Source organism: Lonchura striata, chromosome 9 (assembly GCF_046129695.1).
Source record: "Lonchura striata isolate bLonStr1 chromosome 9, bLonStr1.mat, whole genome shotgun sequence".
NCBI classification, from domain to species: Eukaryota; Metazoa; Chordata; class Aves; order Passeriformes; family Estrildidae; genus Lonchura; species Lonchura striata.
The window spans coordinates 24,512,134-24,530,964 of NC_134611.1; the positions used below are offsets into that span (position 1 = coordinate 24,512,134).

The 18,831-nt window shown below is 39.6% G+C and overlaps 1 protein-coding gene across 3 annotated transcripts in view; it reads left to right on the forward strand.

Moving 5' to 3' along the window:
• The window catches only part of NTNG1 (netrin G1), a 151,981-nt gene that overhangs the window by 2,753 nt on the left and 130,397 nt on the right, over window positions 1–18,831 (forward strand). For all 3 annotated transcript variants that reach the window (XM_031505521.2, XM_031505520.2, XM_021547519.3), the window contains exon 2: window positions 3,527–4,227. In XM_031505521.2, coding sequence (XP_031361381.1) covers window positions 3,982–4,227 — 246 coding nt within the window. In that variant the 5' untranslated portion in view covers window positions 3,527–3,981. The remainder of the gene's footprint in view (window positions 1–3,526; window positions 4,228–18,831) is intronic.

The following is an 18,831-nucleotide window of genomic DNA, read 5'->3' on the forward strand; positions in this document are numbered from 1 at the left end:
TTTGCTAACAACCCCTAACGAGACCTGAAGTTCTTCCCTGGCACTGATGGCTGCCAAGATGCATCTTACCTATGCTGTAAAGGGGGTGTCTCCATCTGCAGAATTAACGTGCTGCGTGAGCTGCGACTTCCCCACCTGGAAAGGGATGCATGTGCTCAGAGCCTCCTCACAGCAGATTTCAGTCTGGGGGTCAGCTGCATGCCATTCTTCCCAGATGGCTGTGACATACTTGTGGCCAGAATGACCAGCACTTCACAGACGGAGTAGCACTCAGAGAGGAAGGCAGAGAGCAGATGTGGCCTTTGCACTTTTTACATTTTTTACCTGGTGCCTCCCAGCTGCCTCCTAGTGCTTTCCATAGTGCAGAGGCCGTGGCACATGGGAATGTTCAATGCCCCAGCATTGCTGCCCCACACAGAAGACACCAGGAGGGGTGGCTCTGGTGGCTTTGCATACATTTGCTGAAGTTTTCCCGGCAAATTGCCGTTCCCTCACCAGCAAGGACGCTGATCCATCTTTGCCACTTCCGTGGCCCCCAACACCCAGGGTGTGCAACTAGTAGGGCAGGGCAGAGGGAGTCAGGGCATCAAACAGTACTTATTCGTGGTTTGATTACCTTTTTCTAAGGTTAAATGCACAGGCATTACAGGGGTCAAAAAACCCCATTGCTGTGTGTTGCCCACAGCCAGAGGCTTATCACTAGACATCTGGTACAGCGGTAAACTTCCGAAATGTTACTCCAAATGTTTTTTCTACAAAATAATTCAAATAGTTATGTCCTTAGCATTGAGGTACTGAAATGTAGAATGCATATCTGAACTGATTCTGCAGGAACAAACAAAAGCAAGACAAATCATATGGCTCCATCAGAAAAAAAAAACCTGGCAGTACTCAGCACATGATCCTTAATGTGCTTTGGTCAATATCTTTCTCTATATCAATAGAAGCTCATTAAAAGAAGATATTGCAGACTAACTGAGCCATGCCATACTAGTTCTTGCCAAAGCTTGACATTTTTAATACATTAATAATATGTCTGTAATGTAATGGAGAACTATTAATCAGAACTGGTTATATGCCAGAAATTTAAGCTATAATTGGCTGCTTCTTGTCAGGAGTGTCTGTCGTACACGGCTACAGCTGCCTAATGCTCAGATGTCTTGCACTCCTCTGCACTTTTTTCTTGTCAGTGCACTAAATTCAATCGATGTTATAGTCTATAATTCTGTGTAACGACCATCATTATGACTGGCTTACTTTAATGAGAATTCGTTATATGGGAAGTATTTTAGCACAGTGTGTTAAGGTAGCGGCTTGCTTCACATTATTTAGTGCTACCCAATCCTGTTTATTAGTGGATCTGAGTCTCAGCAGTTATAAAAGGTTACAGGTAACTAAAGAGCTAGAAAGGAAGATATTAAAGAAAAACTTTTTTTTTTGCCCAAATATACAAGCTTGCAGTCTAAAGATAATTACACTCAGTTACTTCTTATTTTTACACAGAAAAATTATATTTATTTATTTACTTACTGTTTATTCCAGCTATGACCAAGCCATGTCCAATAAAGGGTATTTGATTTGCCATAAATTTAAAATAATTTGCAGCCTCTTCTAGCAAGGAGTTATTTTCACATTTTCATAGTGACATAGTTTTCCATAGCCCTAAGCTATGGGCTCTTGCAGGTACATTTTTTTCCCCTTTGAAACAGTAAATACATTGGAAAGGAAACACAGGGGAAGAAGTGTCTTTAGAATGACACGGAAAGTGTTCCCTGAATTACTGAATTCCAAAATAATATGCAAACCCTCCCACTGAAAACAGAAAAAAATGAATGTAAGGTTCCTACAAAGCCAACAGTACTACCCAGCATGCTTCTTAAAGAGATTTAAATTTAATTTGGTCTTAGATATTCCTGCTTTTGTGTCAAATTCAGATTTGAAGCTTAAATATGTTTGAACTAATTGAGAATTGTTACTGCAGGAAAATTCAGATATTCTCTGCGTATTCTGATAAAATACATGAGAGTTGTATGGTAACACTTGATAAAATGAATATAATGGAAAATTGCATTTACGTCCATACAGCAATTATTGTAAATTACTTTGCTATGGAAACACAATTCAACCATCTGTTGGCATTTCATGGTGTCTGTAGTTTAGCTCAGTTTAAGATGAAGCATTATTTAAATATAGGAAGGCTGTTTGCGAATAGCTTTGAAGATAAGTTTTGAAAATGAATATTCCCAATGTGACATGTTAAGGAGCTTACCGGGTCACACACCTCTTCCCGTGGCAGTGGGGTGTAGGAGGGCTCACAACACTGGGCATAATTTAAAGCTGGGAAGCAAAGCAGGCTGCAGAAAGTGGCGACTTACACTTGTTTCTCAACATCTGTCCGGCGGGTCTGGCTCGATTTTAGCATCCAGACAAAGGAAGTGTGGAAGCTGCAGCGTCTGGCTGAAATCTTCTGTTGACAGCCCAGCGCCCTGGCTCTCCAACCTTGGGTGGCACAGGCTGACACAAATGCACCGCAATTCCTAGCCCTGGTTTCCTTGTCCCTGTTTAGGATACTTCCTCTGTCTTTGCAGTTTTCCTCATACAGAATTTGGATTTTCTTTTTCCTGTGTTATTTAGGAAACATATATTTGAAGTTGCTGTGATATCATTCCAGCATTTTATACCTGTAATTATGTGATTTAAGTGCTACAAAGTGAGGGAATTTCTGGTTGTTTTCTGAAGAGGGAAAAGGGCACATATCTGCTATGAAATAAGTGCTGAGTACTCAAGTACAGCCACCCTCAAACCTAAGAAAATAAGGGGTGGGGAAGCATCCTTATAGTAAGCTATAAAATAAGCCATTATCTTTATCAGTAGTTTGTCATTAATATGATCAGTGAATCACAATTCAAAGGAAAAAAAGAAAGGGAGCAAAGCTCTTGCAATGCTAATGAGAAATGTCAAGGAAATTGAATTGTACTTGCCGTATCCTTGTTATTATTATTATTATTATTTTTTATTATTATTATTGTTATTATTATTAAATAAATATATAAGGCTTTTGGAGCTCCATGAGGTCCTCTTGCCAAGAAACTATCAGCACCTGCTAGCCCTGATGCCCATTTCTGTGTCACTTCAATAAAAGAACTTTGCTGCTGCTGCCCTACAGTGCTGGGCTGCCTGCTTCCCTGCCTGCCTGCACCATCTGGGCCATGGCTGAATTCAGGAGTTTGCTCTCCAGCTTTGCTAGGATGAAAATACTGTTTTGGAAGCAGGAACCTCTAACTCACCTGGAACATTATAAATCTGTCTTTGTTAGACTACAGTTAAATCCTTCATGTCAAAATACTTTTCACTGTGAATGATTTTGGTCGTTTCTTCATTCTAGCACAGAACCCACAGTAAAGGTTATCCATATTGTACCAATTTGCTTTATACTGCATCAAACCTTCAAAATGTCAACATATTGTATCTTTTGTAATGCGTTGATTCTTGGACAATAACTCTTAATTTTTATTGTTTCTAAAAGGGTGTTGGTGCCAGAAGAAAAGGATGATTGATGGGAAACAGACACCAGCCTATAGACACTCACCCTCTTCCTTGGGATACTGATTTATCAGTGTGTCCAGGCATTTCCTGCGAGCCCTGAACACGGAGGATCACTCAGGGTTATCGACAGTGTAGCTGAAGACTTGCAACTACACAAATTATTATCTGCTGTTGGACATCTTGTACAAGAAGCCCTGACAGATAAGTTATAAGACGAAGGACAAGTGCTGCATGGCTGTGAAAGGCTGTCATCAGGGCCTGGGTGGCTTCTACCAAAGTCTTTAAACATAGTGAAACAAACATCCTATCCTAACGCTTCACGTTTGAGTTGGAACCTATTTTATAAATATATACATTCTCTGTACATATAATCTCTAGACTGCATATACGCCAGCACTGAGCATTCTTACGAAGCTGACATAAAAGGATTTAGAAATGTATTTGTCAAGATTCCTGTCACTTCACACCCTCTGGGTTACTGTATCCTCCGTGATGCAGCACTACCCTTCTGTGTGGGGACACTATGACGTGTGTAAGACTCAGATTTACACGGAAGAAGGAAAAGTATGGGATTACATGGCCTGCCAGCCAGAAGCCAGAGACATGATCAAATATGTAAAAGTGACTCTGGATCCCCCAGACATAACATGTGGAGATCCTCCTGAGACTTTCTGTGCAATGGTAAGGCAAGCTTTTCATTTTGCATAATTAGTGGGGATATATTTGTGATAGATGGCTTCAAAATAGAAGCCCTAGAAGTGCACACAAAATTATCCAAGAAAACCTGCATCATATTCCAAATGTGAAAGGTCTTGTTGTACAAAACTGTGAGCAGAACATTAAGCTGAGCAATGAGATGTTCTGCTTATGAGGACTTTATCTGAATTCAGTGCCTCTCTACAGCAGCATTTAATGTCTCAGAAGAAACCAGCCTAAAACTATTGTGCTAACCCATAACTGGGATGGCCTTTGCCTGATCAAGAAAGATTTGAATGAACCAATTCCACTAAAATCAGTTTAAAGCATGGCATAACTAAGTATAATTTACAAACAGTTAGATCAGTTGAAATCAAATTGCTAAAGCTTAAAAAATGGTGTTGGGAGTTGTGCTGTTGAAGTTTTCCCAGCTACCCAAGGGAGCGAGCTGCAAGAGGTGTGTAAATCACCTTAGCTAAAATCACCTCCAAGTTCTAGCAACTACTTACAGCTTTCTTCCTAGCTGAAACTGTAGGCATTCAAGCAAACTAAGAGAGACCAAAGCTCCTCATTTTACATGGTCCTAAAATAGACTGGGTTTGGAAATACTTGGCTTGGTAAGTAAATGCACAGGTATAAGAAACCAGCAGATACTATATGTATACACACACACACACACATATATATGTATGTATATCAATATTTTACAGCTGTGCTGCTCCCAAGTGTTTGATAGATCACACTGTGAGAAGGTGTTTCAGTTAAAGGAGATCTTTAACTTGTAGATAACTTCTGTGTCCTCACACCCACAGAGGCTCTCTTTTCTTTGCCATTGGATATTTCTTTTAAATAGCGAGTGGAAGATATTGAGTTCCTTGAAAAGAAAATAAGAGTTTGGTGCTCCACATTACCTGCATTATTTAGATCTCAAAGACCAATGAGTTCTGGTAAGTGAGGTTATCATAACTGAGAAAAGTTTACAAGATATTTATTTGCCTGTGTACAAATCATTATTGCTGGGTGACAGCATCCCCACAGGAAGGAAATTTGCTTTTAAATGTCTTGTGGCACCATTTTCTACCACTGCTGTTCTGTAAGGAGCTCAGATCCAACCACACGTACATTTAAGGCATTATTTGCACGCATGCAGCTGCTTCCCACGTACATTATGGTAATAGCCACGTGATAAATTGTGGAGCTACATGAATAAATTACATTCACTATGAACCTTTGACTGCACCACTTGCTCTCTGCCCACTAATCCATCTCTGCTGACATGTCTTTGACAATCTAAATCTCCAAGCAGTTTCAAGCAGCCACTGTTTAAAACCAAATGGAAGTCATGTGCCCACATAATATTTCTTACTGGTTTTTTTCCTTAATCTTGAAGTACAATTTTTACCTATAAATAGTGATAGCTGTGATTTAGCACTCAATAATATTTAGTAACTTATCATGTAATGCAAAAAGTTGTTCTTCTAATGATTTAAAAAAACCAAACCAAACAAACCTGCCCAATAAATCTTGTTTCTTACTTTTAGTGCAGATAAACATTGCAGCAGTTCCTATCTTAAGTAATACTGTAAGTTTCTGAAGGCCTTTGTTATCAGTATGCACTCTAGTTAGACAACAGTTTTAAACAAAAAAACAACCAGGCAAACAAGACATTTTGATTAAATCTAAGTGTTAAAAATGGTGCCAGAACTCCCCTTGGAAACATTTAACTGCACCAGGTCATCGGTGCTGTGATGTGGGAGGAAAGTTTGCTTGGGAGTGACCTGAGATTACAGCTGTAGCTCACTTGCAGCTTAAGCCTGTGAGATACAGAAGGCCACCAGAACCCTCATGTGAGAAGTGGAGAAAGGGGAGTAACTGGGGACAAGCAAGAGAGAGCACGCAGGATGAGAGCGTGCATTCAGCTACACCAGTGTGGAGTGACTGACTCTTACATGATAAACTGGGATTTGTCTCCAGAATAGATGTAGATTGTACATACACTCTATTTTTAGATATGCACTGGTAATGGCTTGGCTTGTTTGAAACATAAGAAAAAGGACAGAAATATTTAATGTTCCTAAGGTACTGCCCATGGCTCACAGCAGAGCATTCTCATCCCTAAAAATGCTTTATTGTCTATCTGTACTATAGCTACCTGTAGGAATTAGATATTTCCTTCAAAATGAGATATTATATATTTTGTAGGGCTGAGCCCTTGGCATTTTTGAGATCTTTAATTTTTGAGTTCACTTTTAGTTTTAGAAAATGAGTTAAGAAGATAGCACTGACATACTTGGAGAAAGTGGGCAGTTGAAAGAAGTTCTTTCGTGTTAGGCATGTTCTTGTGCTAAAAAATCCCAAATCTGAAGTGACAAAGATGCAAAGGTTTCTTTTCAGCACAGTGAAGTGCCAAACTGGCATATACAAATGCTTGGTTTTCTTCTTGTAAGTTCTGGCTACGTGCCTACCAAACCTTTACCACTGTTTTGTTATTGAAATCAGGTTAACACTGATTTGGAGAAGAACAGGGCCTTTTCAGCTATTCTAATAATAAGCAACAGTACCAAGCAGCCAAGTCTGTTTCTGCAGGATGACAAGGAAGTTCAAGCAGCCTCCTGTTTTATTTGCATGTCAGTTCTCTGATCAGATTTACTTATTTTCTGTTCACCAAATGGACTGAGGTACTAGCTGTTGAGTCTCTGTCAGCCTTTGGTGTATTATAGATTAGATCCTTGAAACAAACCAGACTGAGAATTTCTTTCAAGTCCTGCTGGGAGATTATGGTAGAATCTAAGACAGTCTGTGAGGGTAGCTGATAATAATCTGCAATGTGTGCAAGCATACAATACAGAGGAGATGGGTGGTTAAATTGGCCCCCTACTTATTTCTGCAAATTCCCCATGGTATTAAATGTTCTTATGAGTCCATGATGAATTTGTACTTAGTGAGAATGTTTAGTTGACAGACTGAATAACAGGGCTTTGCATATGTAAATTTGTTGCAAAATATAACAGCCCTAGCTGGCAGCTAAAGCCAGCATTTGGCAGCTCACTACTTGAAGGTAGCTTTGTGGTGTCCCTCCAGAACAGCATTTGTAGGTATTATGGGAAGCATGCAACAGAAAAACTATCCCACAGTTGCTTTTAGGCGTCTATTCTGAGAATAACATTATGGTTTCTGGTGACATTCAATATTGACAGCTCATGAGATTATTCTGAAACCTCAAACCCCTGGAGTCCTACAATTATGATTATATGATATTCTCAGGTTTCACTTAAAACATCATCTTTATTTCCTTAGTCCTTCTGGTTGCAGGGAAAAGTTTGAAAATGAAACCAAAGAGCTCAAAAAGCAGAAGCCGAATAAATAATCTTCCAAATTGTTTGTTTAAAATCTCATCAGATTTAAAGTCATTCAGCATTTCTACATCTTGGAAAGGATTTTTGCTGAAGAGATGCATAAAAGAAACTTGTAAAAAAGTGGCCAAGAGTAGTTGAACACTTAAAATTTCTAGACGTGAAGTTGCATGTATCTGTAAGGAGGATATGACAGCATCCTTCCAGAATAAATCAGGCTCCTCCCTACAGGATAACCAGCACTGTGGGGAAGGGCTCACTGGTCACTTTTGGCTTCCCTGTCCATTTTAAAGCAGTCTCTAGTTTCTCAGAGTGAGCTACATATGCTGGCAGAAGGTGCATGACTGCTTTCTGTGGCGTTCCTTCAAGGAATTTTGGACATATTTTGTCAGTCACAGACTTGGACTGAACAGCCACCATGTTTGAGCCAGTGTGACCCCTTCCTGCAGATCTGTAATTTATGAACTTTGAGCATTTGGCATTGCTAAGCGCATGTCTGGCACCGTATGCTTGTGCATAGCAGAGGAGAGAGGAGAGGAAGAAGCTATTCACATTTTCAGGTTTGAGCAGCAGGTTTCACTGTGGAGAGACACTAAGCAAATTTTGAAGTGCCTGGTGGTACTAGTTCTCGTGGCCTGCAGCATTTCGGTGCGAAACAAATCTTCTTGAAATCCCTGGGAGTAACTAACAGTCAGTGAAATCTACTTCCCTCTTTGTAAGAGCAATTCCACAATACTCTGTCCAGTCATAAAGAGAAACAAATCTGACTTCCTATGATTGTCACCATCTTTTGCTCTACCAGAACAGTGTATAGGTGGCTTCTGGCTTTCCTTCTAAAACATGTGCCAGCTATGTCCCTGCTACAAGCCTCAGGAACCTGATGCTGCTTCTCACGGCTCAGAGATGCTGTCGCCCCAGTCCCACCTGCCCTGCACAGGGACTGGCCCCACTGCTGAAATCCATCCTTTAGCATGTGGTTTGCATTCAAACCTGAGCCGTGATTACTCTGCAAACTCATCACGAATTTGACCAGGACACTCCTACTGGCTGTTGCTGTAAGTTGCAAACTAGAGTCAGGTTTGTGTTACCGACTTGTGTTTGCAGCTCAAATGGCAACATGAAAATATAATTTTCTTTGTTTGTGTTAAGACCTAAATATCATAATACATCCCAACAGCTAAAAAATGATGAAATTATCATCAATTATGGTTGCCTGCAGCTAATTTCCTTCGTAGGTTAAATAGAAGCTTGAAAAGGAGCCTGCAGATGGGAGTCCTGTGCATTTGTACAATTTATAGAGCAGAAATGCTGATGACAGTAGAAATTTGAGCCCTTGAGTGCTACTCCGTATTTCATAGCCAATCAAAACTAAATTAAGAAACAAAGATTATTAAAAAGTATTCTGCACATGTAATTCTGGCATAATATTATGAGGTGGACATTAAATTTTTCCCTCTGAGACTTTCAGCATCATTAATATAGCATTCCTTTAATTACAAGTAGGCTCATATTCCTTAAAAAGTGGGAAATACTATGTAGCATAGATAGTGATACCAGTATTATGTTTACTGAAATAATTAAATGAACAGATTCTTTTCAAAGTAATGGGTAAATCACAAAGTGAGACAGAAATTATTTTTGAAGGCATTTTGGCACTCATACATACTTTCTCAAATGAGACATTTTAAAACAGTGTTGTGCAATACCATTAAAATATGCTATTAAGAAAAAAGCTTTTTTCTTTTATGCACTAAATTTGAATAAAAATGAAGGATTCTAAATTCTACCTGTATAGTCTTTCTAGATAGCATGGGGTAGACATTTACAACATCTGCATTCATCTAGTTTGAACTCTTTGGGCACATATAATTATTCCAGCTGTCACTGTGTCATTGTAGAGCACGTTACCCTTCAGGGTGTGGGGTTTTTATTTTGGTGTCTCCTCTTAAGTCAATAAACATTTCATTTCCTTGTATTTAATTTCTAATACTCTGCGACCTGAGAGCTTCAGCCCCTGCCCATTGGCATGTCCCCAGCAGGGCAGGACAGCCCAGCACCACTGCTGTGGCTGTTCCCATCCAGCCCCACTGAGCCCCCCAGGGATGCGAGGGGCACGGACTGTCCCTGTCTGTCCCCCAGGGATGCGAGGGGCACGGACTGTCCCTGTCTTGTCCCCCAGCTTCCTCTCACTGGGCAGCGCCACACGCCAGCCTACCTGTGCCTCTGGCAGCACCTGCTGTACACTCTGCAAAGGCTTCTTCGTCCTTATGGGAAAGGGCTCCTTGGTTTCCTACAAGATTTAAAAAGATGGATATACTTTATGACAGCAGGAATAAAAAAAAATTGGTAAAATTTCTTGTTTTGTCCAACTGGAAGCAATCTAATAATTAATAATTGCTCATAAATCAAAACTGAGGATTGGTAGTAAAACAGATTTGCATTTTATTCATTATCACATATCAAGATGCTCCAGTAAATCTTTAACAACACTCTGTCCAGTTGCTTTTTTTTTTTTTCTTCTCCTCAGTTACACTTTGGGTACTGGAATGTTTTCAAGCCTGAAACAAAACAAAAGCACACCCACAAAGTATAGTTGTTAAAAATAGTTGAGGGTAATACAGGGTTCCTAAACAAAATAAATGGTTCCAACATATTTTCAGTTGTAGTTTTAATGCACATGTCACTAGTATGTGTAGAAGAGCATCCTTTTAAGGAGATTTATATTTTGTAAATACACTTTGTAAGAGCAGCTGTTAAGCATTTTCTAGCATTGCCTTTATTCCATTTACTATTTCCTCTTCTAGTTTGGTTTGTTTTTCCTATGAAGTTAGCTGGGAATAGTAGACATTTTTAGACTGTTATTTTAATAACAACTGATCTTAAAAAGCAGGGAAGTGTGCTGGGGGAGATTGTGGCTCTCTGGATGAGGTTCTTTAAAATACCTGGGCTGGAGACTCCCCCCACTGCTCCCTCCTCCCTGGTCCCGCAAAGCACAGAGTCGGGTACATGGAGGGAGATGCCCAAGTACTCTGTGGGAACTTGGAGTTTTGGCCTTGTTTGAGTATAGAACCAGCAACACCAATTTTATAAAGAAATAAATATCTTCTGCTATAAAAAAATTCCCAGACATCCATGGTGAATGTGAATAGCTTGCTGTCAATGCAGTTGGACTAGAAACATCCCCTCAGCAGCACCTTTAGTGAGGTAAAATAATACTGCTTGATAAAATATTTTTACTAGACCTATCATCATTTGAACTGCTGCTGGTGAGGCAGAGGTGATCTCGAGCCCGTGGCTCACTGCAGGGAGACTCCTGACCAGATTTGCTGGGGTGCAGGGAGACAGTGCAGCCCAACAGCACATCCCAGCTGGTGCTCCTCGGCTGGGGCAGGACAGCACATCCCTCCTGGGCTGACGGGAGGGAGAGCTGGGTGACCCCATTTCTTCTCCTCTGCTAGAAAACCTGAACTTAGAATTTTTTGCAGGATGGTAAATCCTCTTTTCAGCAGAGTGACCTTTGCCTCCCAACCTGGCGGTGTCACGCAGGCAGCCGGGAGCAGCGGAGCTGCAGCATCACCCCCTCGGTTTGCTTTCGCACATTTTGGTCAGGGGCACGATGCCCTGCAGTCCCAACGGAGCTGAGCAGCGTCAGGCTTTCCAGGCTGAGCACATTGTACAAGGAGCATGATATTATATTTCTTCCCACTGTGGTAGACACGTCTCAGAATGTGAATTTTGGATTTACTTGGCAGAACTGAGCAGAGATAGTTTTATGATGCTCAGGTTTGTCCAAATTATCTGGATAAACTTATTTTTTCCATTTCATTTAGTCCCTGAATGTCTCTGAACCCCAGAGTTTAATGTCTTTTTCTTGCAGAGTTTGTACTTTGTAAAAGCTAAGAATCACTGGAAACCAAATGCAAGTTCCTGAGGCACTTCCATATATTAAAATTTCCATTTGTAAGCATCTTGTTGAAACAAAGCCAAGTGAACTCAGCTGAGAATTCTACAAACCTTGGTACATCAGTGCAACCATTCTGGTTAGTGGGCTCCCCAGTGTCCTTTGAGAAGGAAGAATGAGTAAGTTGACTCTCAAGTAATGATTTTAACATTTAGATTTTTATGTTATTTATAAAGCATCCAGTCCTAATACAACCTAAATCACCTTCATTCATTCAAGAAAAAATAAATGTACAAACTCAGACAATAATCTGCACTTCCATCCCTTCTGCTTTATGCTGGGAAGCAGAGGAGGAGAAATGCAGACAGGCATTAGCAATCCCTCTTGACAAAGTATGAAAATTACCCATCTCATTATGTGAGGATGAAAACCTGTCATTTATTTTTACCCAGAGAGTTTAGAAAGGGCTGAATCTGTGGGAGCTGGTCCACTGCCACTTTTCTTTTTTTAATACTGATACTGCTTTGCCAAAACTGCCATTTCCAATACATAACATACTGTTTAAGAGTAGCTAAAACCAGGTGAGAGATCTGTTAATCAAAATATTTCTTGACTTGTTTCGAGGCCTGTGAGTATTGGCTGAATATGAAAATAAAAAATAATCCCAGATGCTGTTAAGGCCATTGAGTGATGAGATGAAGATCCCTGCGTACACTGGAACACTAATCTCCCTAGTTAAAAAATAGGGGTAGCTCTATACCCAATTTACTTGTAGAAACAATGACTGTTGTAGACATTTTAGGTATGGAAATTCGTGTTTTCACAGGTCACTTGTGGTGATATCATCTTGATCTACAAGTACAAATATAGCTAAGGACAGAAAAATCCTTGGCATTGAGCTGACTTGGCAACGTACATAAGTGATTTCATGTAGCTTTGATGTTTGGTGTGTTGTATTTTCTGGAAAATGGTTTTATTTCTTATCTTCTAGTTCTTTTGGCAGATTGTTTATATGGAATTTAGGAATTAAAAAAGGGGAGGAAAGAAAAGGGTGCAAATAATTTTAATTATATTTACTACAAGCAAGAATTTGTACTATATCTGGGATGTTTTATGTCAGGCTTCAGCCCAAAGAGAAATTTTATAGCTAAGTATTTGTAAAACCTCTAAAAGAAGACACCATTATGATGAAAGGAGTATTTTCTTACTTGTATGTGCTGTGTCTTTCCAACATCTTGGTGCATTTTAGATTTTTATCATTATTCATTAGATAATCTGCTTCATTTTAACTCATCAGTTTGATTTTTACCAGTTACACCTGCTCATAAGATGCTTTCTTCCAGTGAAAACTAGAAACAGAGCTACTTGTGGGTGACATTTGCAAGTGACTGGGGGTGGGGAGATGGTAAAAAAAAATAAAAAGGAATAGCAAACAACTACACAAAAACCCTCATCCTCTAAAATCTGCAATGTGCATAGCTGTAGGAAAAAAAAAAAAAAAGGAGTACAGAATGCAATTTTCTAACTGCTAAAACAACTTTTTATACACGTGCTATTTTCCTCCTCTATTTTTAACACAGGCTTGCAGACTGACATGCCTCTTGGCTTCCTTGACCATATGGATCTGCCAAGTAGTATGAATACTGTAGGGATAGCCTGCAGAAATAGCCTAGCAAGGTGTCTCACTTCACAAGGCTTGATTCAGACTTCCAGACACATTAAGTAACGGGTTTAAGGGGGTTCAAGCATTGTAGCTTCTCTCACTAAATTTGTTGGGTAAATTTTTGCCAGTGGTTTGCAGCTGAAAACCCTATTTTCCTGAAAAAGAAGTGGGATAAGACTTTGAAAATAAAATGTTAAGATCATAGAAGCTTTGTCATCTGAAGCAATGGCTTTGATTTTTTTAAAAAAGATACACTTCAGTAACTAAAAGGAAATTCGAAGTGACTCATCATGTATATTTCATGCCTAAGAGCTGGTGTTTGACTTTACATCAACAGGGTTTAAAATATGGTCTTCCATTGAAATTAATGTGTCCTGTGTTAGGCAACAGAAGGACTCCTACTGACAGCAATGGATGGCTACAAGATACAGCTTCCTTAGTAGTGAGCATTATCCTCTGCACTGTACCAGTTTGAAACTCTCAACTAGGAACCATAAAACCATCTTAAGATACCCATAAGTTATGGGCATCTTAAGTAAAGTTAACTGCATGCCTTTATATTCTAATATTTTTCTTGTCAGAAGCAATTTCACTGAAGCTCACTTATTTTTTCTGTTTTAAAATCTTCTTTACTCATTTTACTGGTGCTGGGTTTTGGATTAGTTCAGCTGTTGTGAGCTTCAGTGCAAGGCTCTTTGTCCCTAGTGACAAAGCAAATTTTGGAGAATAGAACATTATCCATCTTTTCTTGGTTTTGGGACATGCAAGAATGCACTGAAAGCATCTAGCTGCAAAGTGCCAGCAAGGATACATATATAGAATATATAACAGGGATTGGATATTAAAATATTCTATTTTAGCTTTATGCATCTCATGGATTATTTGTAAATAATTGAAAAGGACAGAAGGCTGTTATTGACTGATCTTCCCATAGTTCTCCATAACTGCACCATCACTGCTTGTAGCCCTCAAACATTAGCCAGGCATCATCAATCATGAAATTCAAGTTTTACAAGTTTAAAAACAGGTATTGGAAAACACTACAACAGTTGTCCTTCCTTTGTTAATCAGAAAAGGTGGGGGTTTCAGAAGAACATTTGTCAAATTTTAAGCCTTAACAGAAAGTATGCCTTTTTTTTCAGTGTTAAGCAGTGGACTGATGTCTGAAATGCTACTTGGGGTTTGTTTGAGTTTTTTGAAGCCATACAGACAATTGTTTTCCCTCTTCTACAATCTACAAGTCTCCAGCTGGTGTAAAGTGTATGTACATTTAATGGGATGGTGTGGCAGGCAGCTCTCACACATCTGCCACTTGTATAGTCCATGCAGCTCTCTAGGGTGCCAGCTCTCTGCCTGACTGGAAAATGGTGGAGAAAAGAAAGACTGAAGAGACACATGGGGAGTTGTTCCAAAGAACAGAAGAGCCTGCCTGCCTTCCTTCTGGTTGCATCCCTGTCTTGTCAGACCTTTAATGCTCTGCACCTTGAGAAGCCATCAGGGCTGATGGGTTTGTTTTACATAGAATTCTGATATCCTATTTGGATAATATTCTTTTTGGAAACGGTACAGACCACACAGACCTAATTTGTGGAGTTCAGATGGGTACAGGCAAAGTGTTTTCTAGATGTTTTCTAAGTTTAAAGAGCTCAGCAGTAGGATGGGAGAAGATTGTACAGGAATGTTGACTGGTTGATGAGGACCAGCTCACCATGCTGCTTTGCCCAGGTGCTCAGTCTCTAGAACAGTAAATACATTGCAGTAGCTCAGAAAAAGCAGGCATAGCCCTTTTACAAAGCAGTGTTTGACTCTCCCAATCAATAACAATCTGGCTAAGAATTTGAAGTAAATCTTGTTCTGGTGATTGTATCATGTCAAGGGCTTCATGCTACTAAGTGATAGGTTTGGAATAATAAAATTGTGCATAAGATCAGAAATAAAAATCAGAAAGCAGCAGGGCACCACTGAGTTTTACCTTAGTATCAGGGGCTTTTTTCATTTCCCATCCTCAAGGTCATTACACCTCTACTAATGCAACCATCAGCATCCTCCTCCTGTCAGGCCAGTTCTCATAACTTCAAAAAAAGATTTACAGAAGCTGACCAAGAAAAAAATGTTCTTCACAAATTATTACAGGGATGAATGGCAGCTGTGCTGTGATGACCTGTTTAACACTTTGTTGATGACACCACTGTACATGAGTTTCTCTCAACTCCTGTCATGTAAGCCACAGTTGATTTTTTTTGTCTTTCAGCCTAGCCAGCCACCAAGGCCACAGAAATCAGATGTAAGGGCAATCCTTGCTGTCACTGCTTCTACTCTTAGTAATTGTTTTGTTGATAATTACAAGCTGTATTAAGCATCACAGGAAAAGCAGAACAAGTTTACTTTTACAGTGTTGAAATAAACCATAAATTGGAATCACTTTGTAATTGAAAATTACCCCTCCTAAGCAAGGATCAGGTGCACAGCATTTAGCTGCAACTCGTGTCAATGTTGGCAGTGCAGCAATAGCAAAGGGCAGGTGCTGAAGAGGGGAATGAACCTCCTCATCTGAGCGAGCAGGGAACCTAGGAGGGAATGCTGGTCTTGTATCCATCCAACTTGTACCTTGCATGCCTCCCCTGTATCCAACACACACCAGAGCATTCCAGGAGGTGCTGCAGCCCCCCAAGTGAGCCATGCACACGCAGAGAAGTGCACTGCAATGTTGCATGTTGGAAGATGGCAACGGAGACCATCCCATTTCTATGTGGAATGTGAAGGATTCTTGGATAATTTGTTTCCAGTAGAAATCAGCTTTCTGCCACGTAAGAAACGCCTGTTTCAATACTGGTTCTACCAGTATTGTCACTGAGATTTTGTTAGAAGATATTATCTGGCCCATAAACACTGGAGACAGAGGAACTTGCAACTGAGCCTGCAATACAACTGTACCTGATAACACAGAAACTTATTTCAAGCCTGCACATTGGAGATCTTCACCTGCCAAGTGATGGGGTTCAGTTATTTTTTGCTTTAATTAATTAGAGGTTTCTGACCTAGCTTTCTTAATGCTTTATACAGAAAAAGCAGTATGGATAGTAGGCACAACAAAATACAGGCACACTTTAGAGCTAATTTACAGAACTTTAAGCTAATGAGAAATGAGAGTCCATTCCTATAATATCTTTATCTCAGTGTCTTATTCTACAGACAGTGAAACTCGCAGGCATTGAGAAGCCATAGAAAAGAGTTATTTTCTGATTTGGTTTGGGGTTTTGGTGAAATGTTTTTAGCTTTTCCAAGTTTGATGAGCCAGGTTTCAGCTATTTTTCTATATAATTTTCTTTGCTAATTGTATGTGCAAGGGTCACAGAACTAAGGTAGTAAAAAAAAAAAAAAACTCATTTTAACCTGCAGTTGATTTATGAAATGATACTGAGTTCCTTGAGTTTGGGAAAATAACATATACCACTAATAATCTCTGGGAACTGATTTAACACCATATTCTATTGCAGTGCTAGGAAGAAGCCAAGGACTTGTAACAATCTGTCATTTGCAGTGACATTTTTATTACTCTTTCAGAAAGGCTGTGCTTTAATTGTCTTCTTGCTTCAAATCAACTGCTTAGTTTGCTTTAACAGTATTTTTTTCACTGTAGCTGCCATTGCCCTTGCTATAAGAAACCTAAACTCTCTGTATATTTCTGGCATGGTAACTGCCAACAGGAACACGAGAAGAGAACCTACCCATGTCCTTCTAATTTAAGGGAGTGAAAATGCTACTGATTGCAAGTCACATTTTCATGGAGTTCACTCCAAATTCCTTGTAGACCTGCATCCCAGGCAATTCTCCCTTGATTCACTAGGATTGATCTGAGAGAAAATCCATCAAAAATAATATACCTTTTTTCCCAGTATTGTGGCGTTTGCAACAAGCTGCCCAGTGGAAAAATAGCTTTGCTTTCAACTATTATAAAGAAACTGCAAGCTCTTAATTTAGTAGCAATGTCGCTAGTGCTTTAGCATCTTCTGCAGTGTGCCTCCAACTGATGAACTGAAGCACAACTATAAATAACGATGATGTCTTTGTCAGCTTGTGAGAAAAAAGGGTTGGATTTTGGTTTTGTTTTTTGGTTTGGTTTATTTTTCACATTTCCTGGAAGTGCATGTAGTAGAGATATCTCTAATCTCTTCTTTTGCTTAATACGTAGATTTATCTCTTTGACGAGATGATAAATACTGAATCAAACCATCAATTTGTTGCCTGCTGGTTCACGACAAAGCTCAGTGACCCACATTATATCATATACAATGGGCACCCCAAACTCTAGTGATTGCAAGTTCTCAGCTTTACTGTTCAGAACTTTGAGGTGCACTTCCCTTTCCAAGTGAGAGGCAATTTCTCTCCACCCCAAACTGGACTTCACAGAACCTGGCTAAACTGCATTCTCAGACCTCTGTTTTCTGTGCATTCCCTGTCCTTCACCACTCTGTATTTGATAACTAAGAAGTTGTCCAGGGAACAAGTGGCTTTGTTCATTTGGATGTACAAGCTCTGTATTTTAAAAGGAAAGCATAAAGTTCCACAAATCCTCAGACTGAGAACTCAGTGCAATGATGAAGTGGAGGGACTTGATGCCAGCTGTGGCAGCATAGCTGGTCTGCATGCTAAGAGGTTTTAATAGAACAGATGAAATCCATCCTGGATTCTGAATCACATATGCATTCAGGCAAAATATGATTGGGAAAAGAAAAAGAGTTAATTTTCAGGGCTTGCATGCCTTTGGATTTGTTTGCTTGAGTGTATTTTTGGAGGATAATGTTAGATGCCAAGGGAAAGTTACAGCAAGGCTTGTGACTAATGGATAAGATGCAGTATGCTCTGTGATGCTACGAGAAAAATGCTGATGCAGTTCACTGATACCAGACAGATAAAATACCACCAGCCTTAAAAAAAAAAAAAAAAGCCAAACTGAAAGATTTTGTCAAGTTTTTGAGATCACACCTTAGTATCATTTTAGAGGATGTTCTAATAGTAGCCACAGAAATAATTGCTGATTAAATTGTTGTACAACTCGATTAATGAGGTGAAGGAAAAATAGCAACATCTTCATTTTAATGAGATGTCTGCTCTCTCCTCCTCTCCACTATGCATTTTAATGTACCTTGCTGTCTGCACTGACTTGGGGCTCCAAGGCTTTGTCATTTCTTGGCAATTCTGTTCTCTAATTTCTTCTGACACATGGTGCTTAAATCCACACGAAATGTGAGGTGAGGCAGAGAGGATTCCTGCAGACTGCCTTGCCATAAGAGGAATACTCATTTGCATTATTCATTAGATAAATGCACTGATTTGCATCTCATTCTGGTCTCCATTTCCAGGCAGGGGATGGAGACAATTCACGGAAATGATGAATTTTTGAATGATATTAGTAGTGTTCATTTGGAATTAAGTCTCCATTGTCTGCTGCCCTGTATTTTGTCCCATGCTTACCTTAAATACCTGCAGAAACTAGATCCTTTTGTTCTTTTAATACTGAACTGTGCCTATTTACTGCATAGTAAAAGGGTGCTAATTTGTTTATCATTGCAATTTTGAAAGCATTTATCAAAGCCATAAATCCATGCTTGATCATAATTTGTGATTATTGCAATCTTTCTCCCTGTTTTTCTGAGGTTATAGTTCAAAAG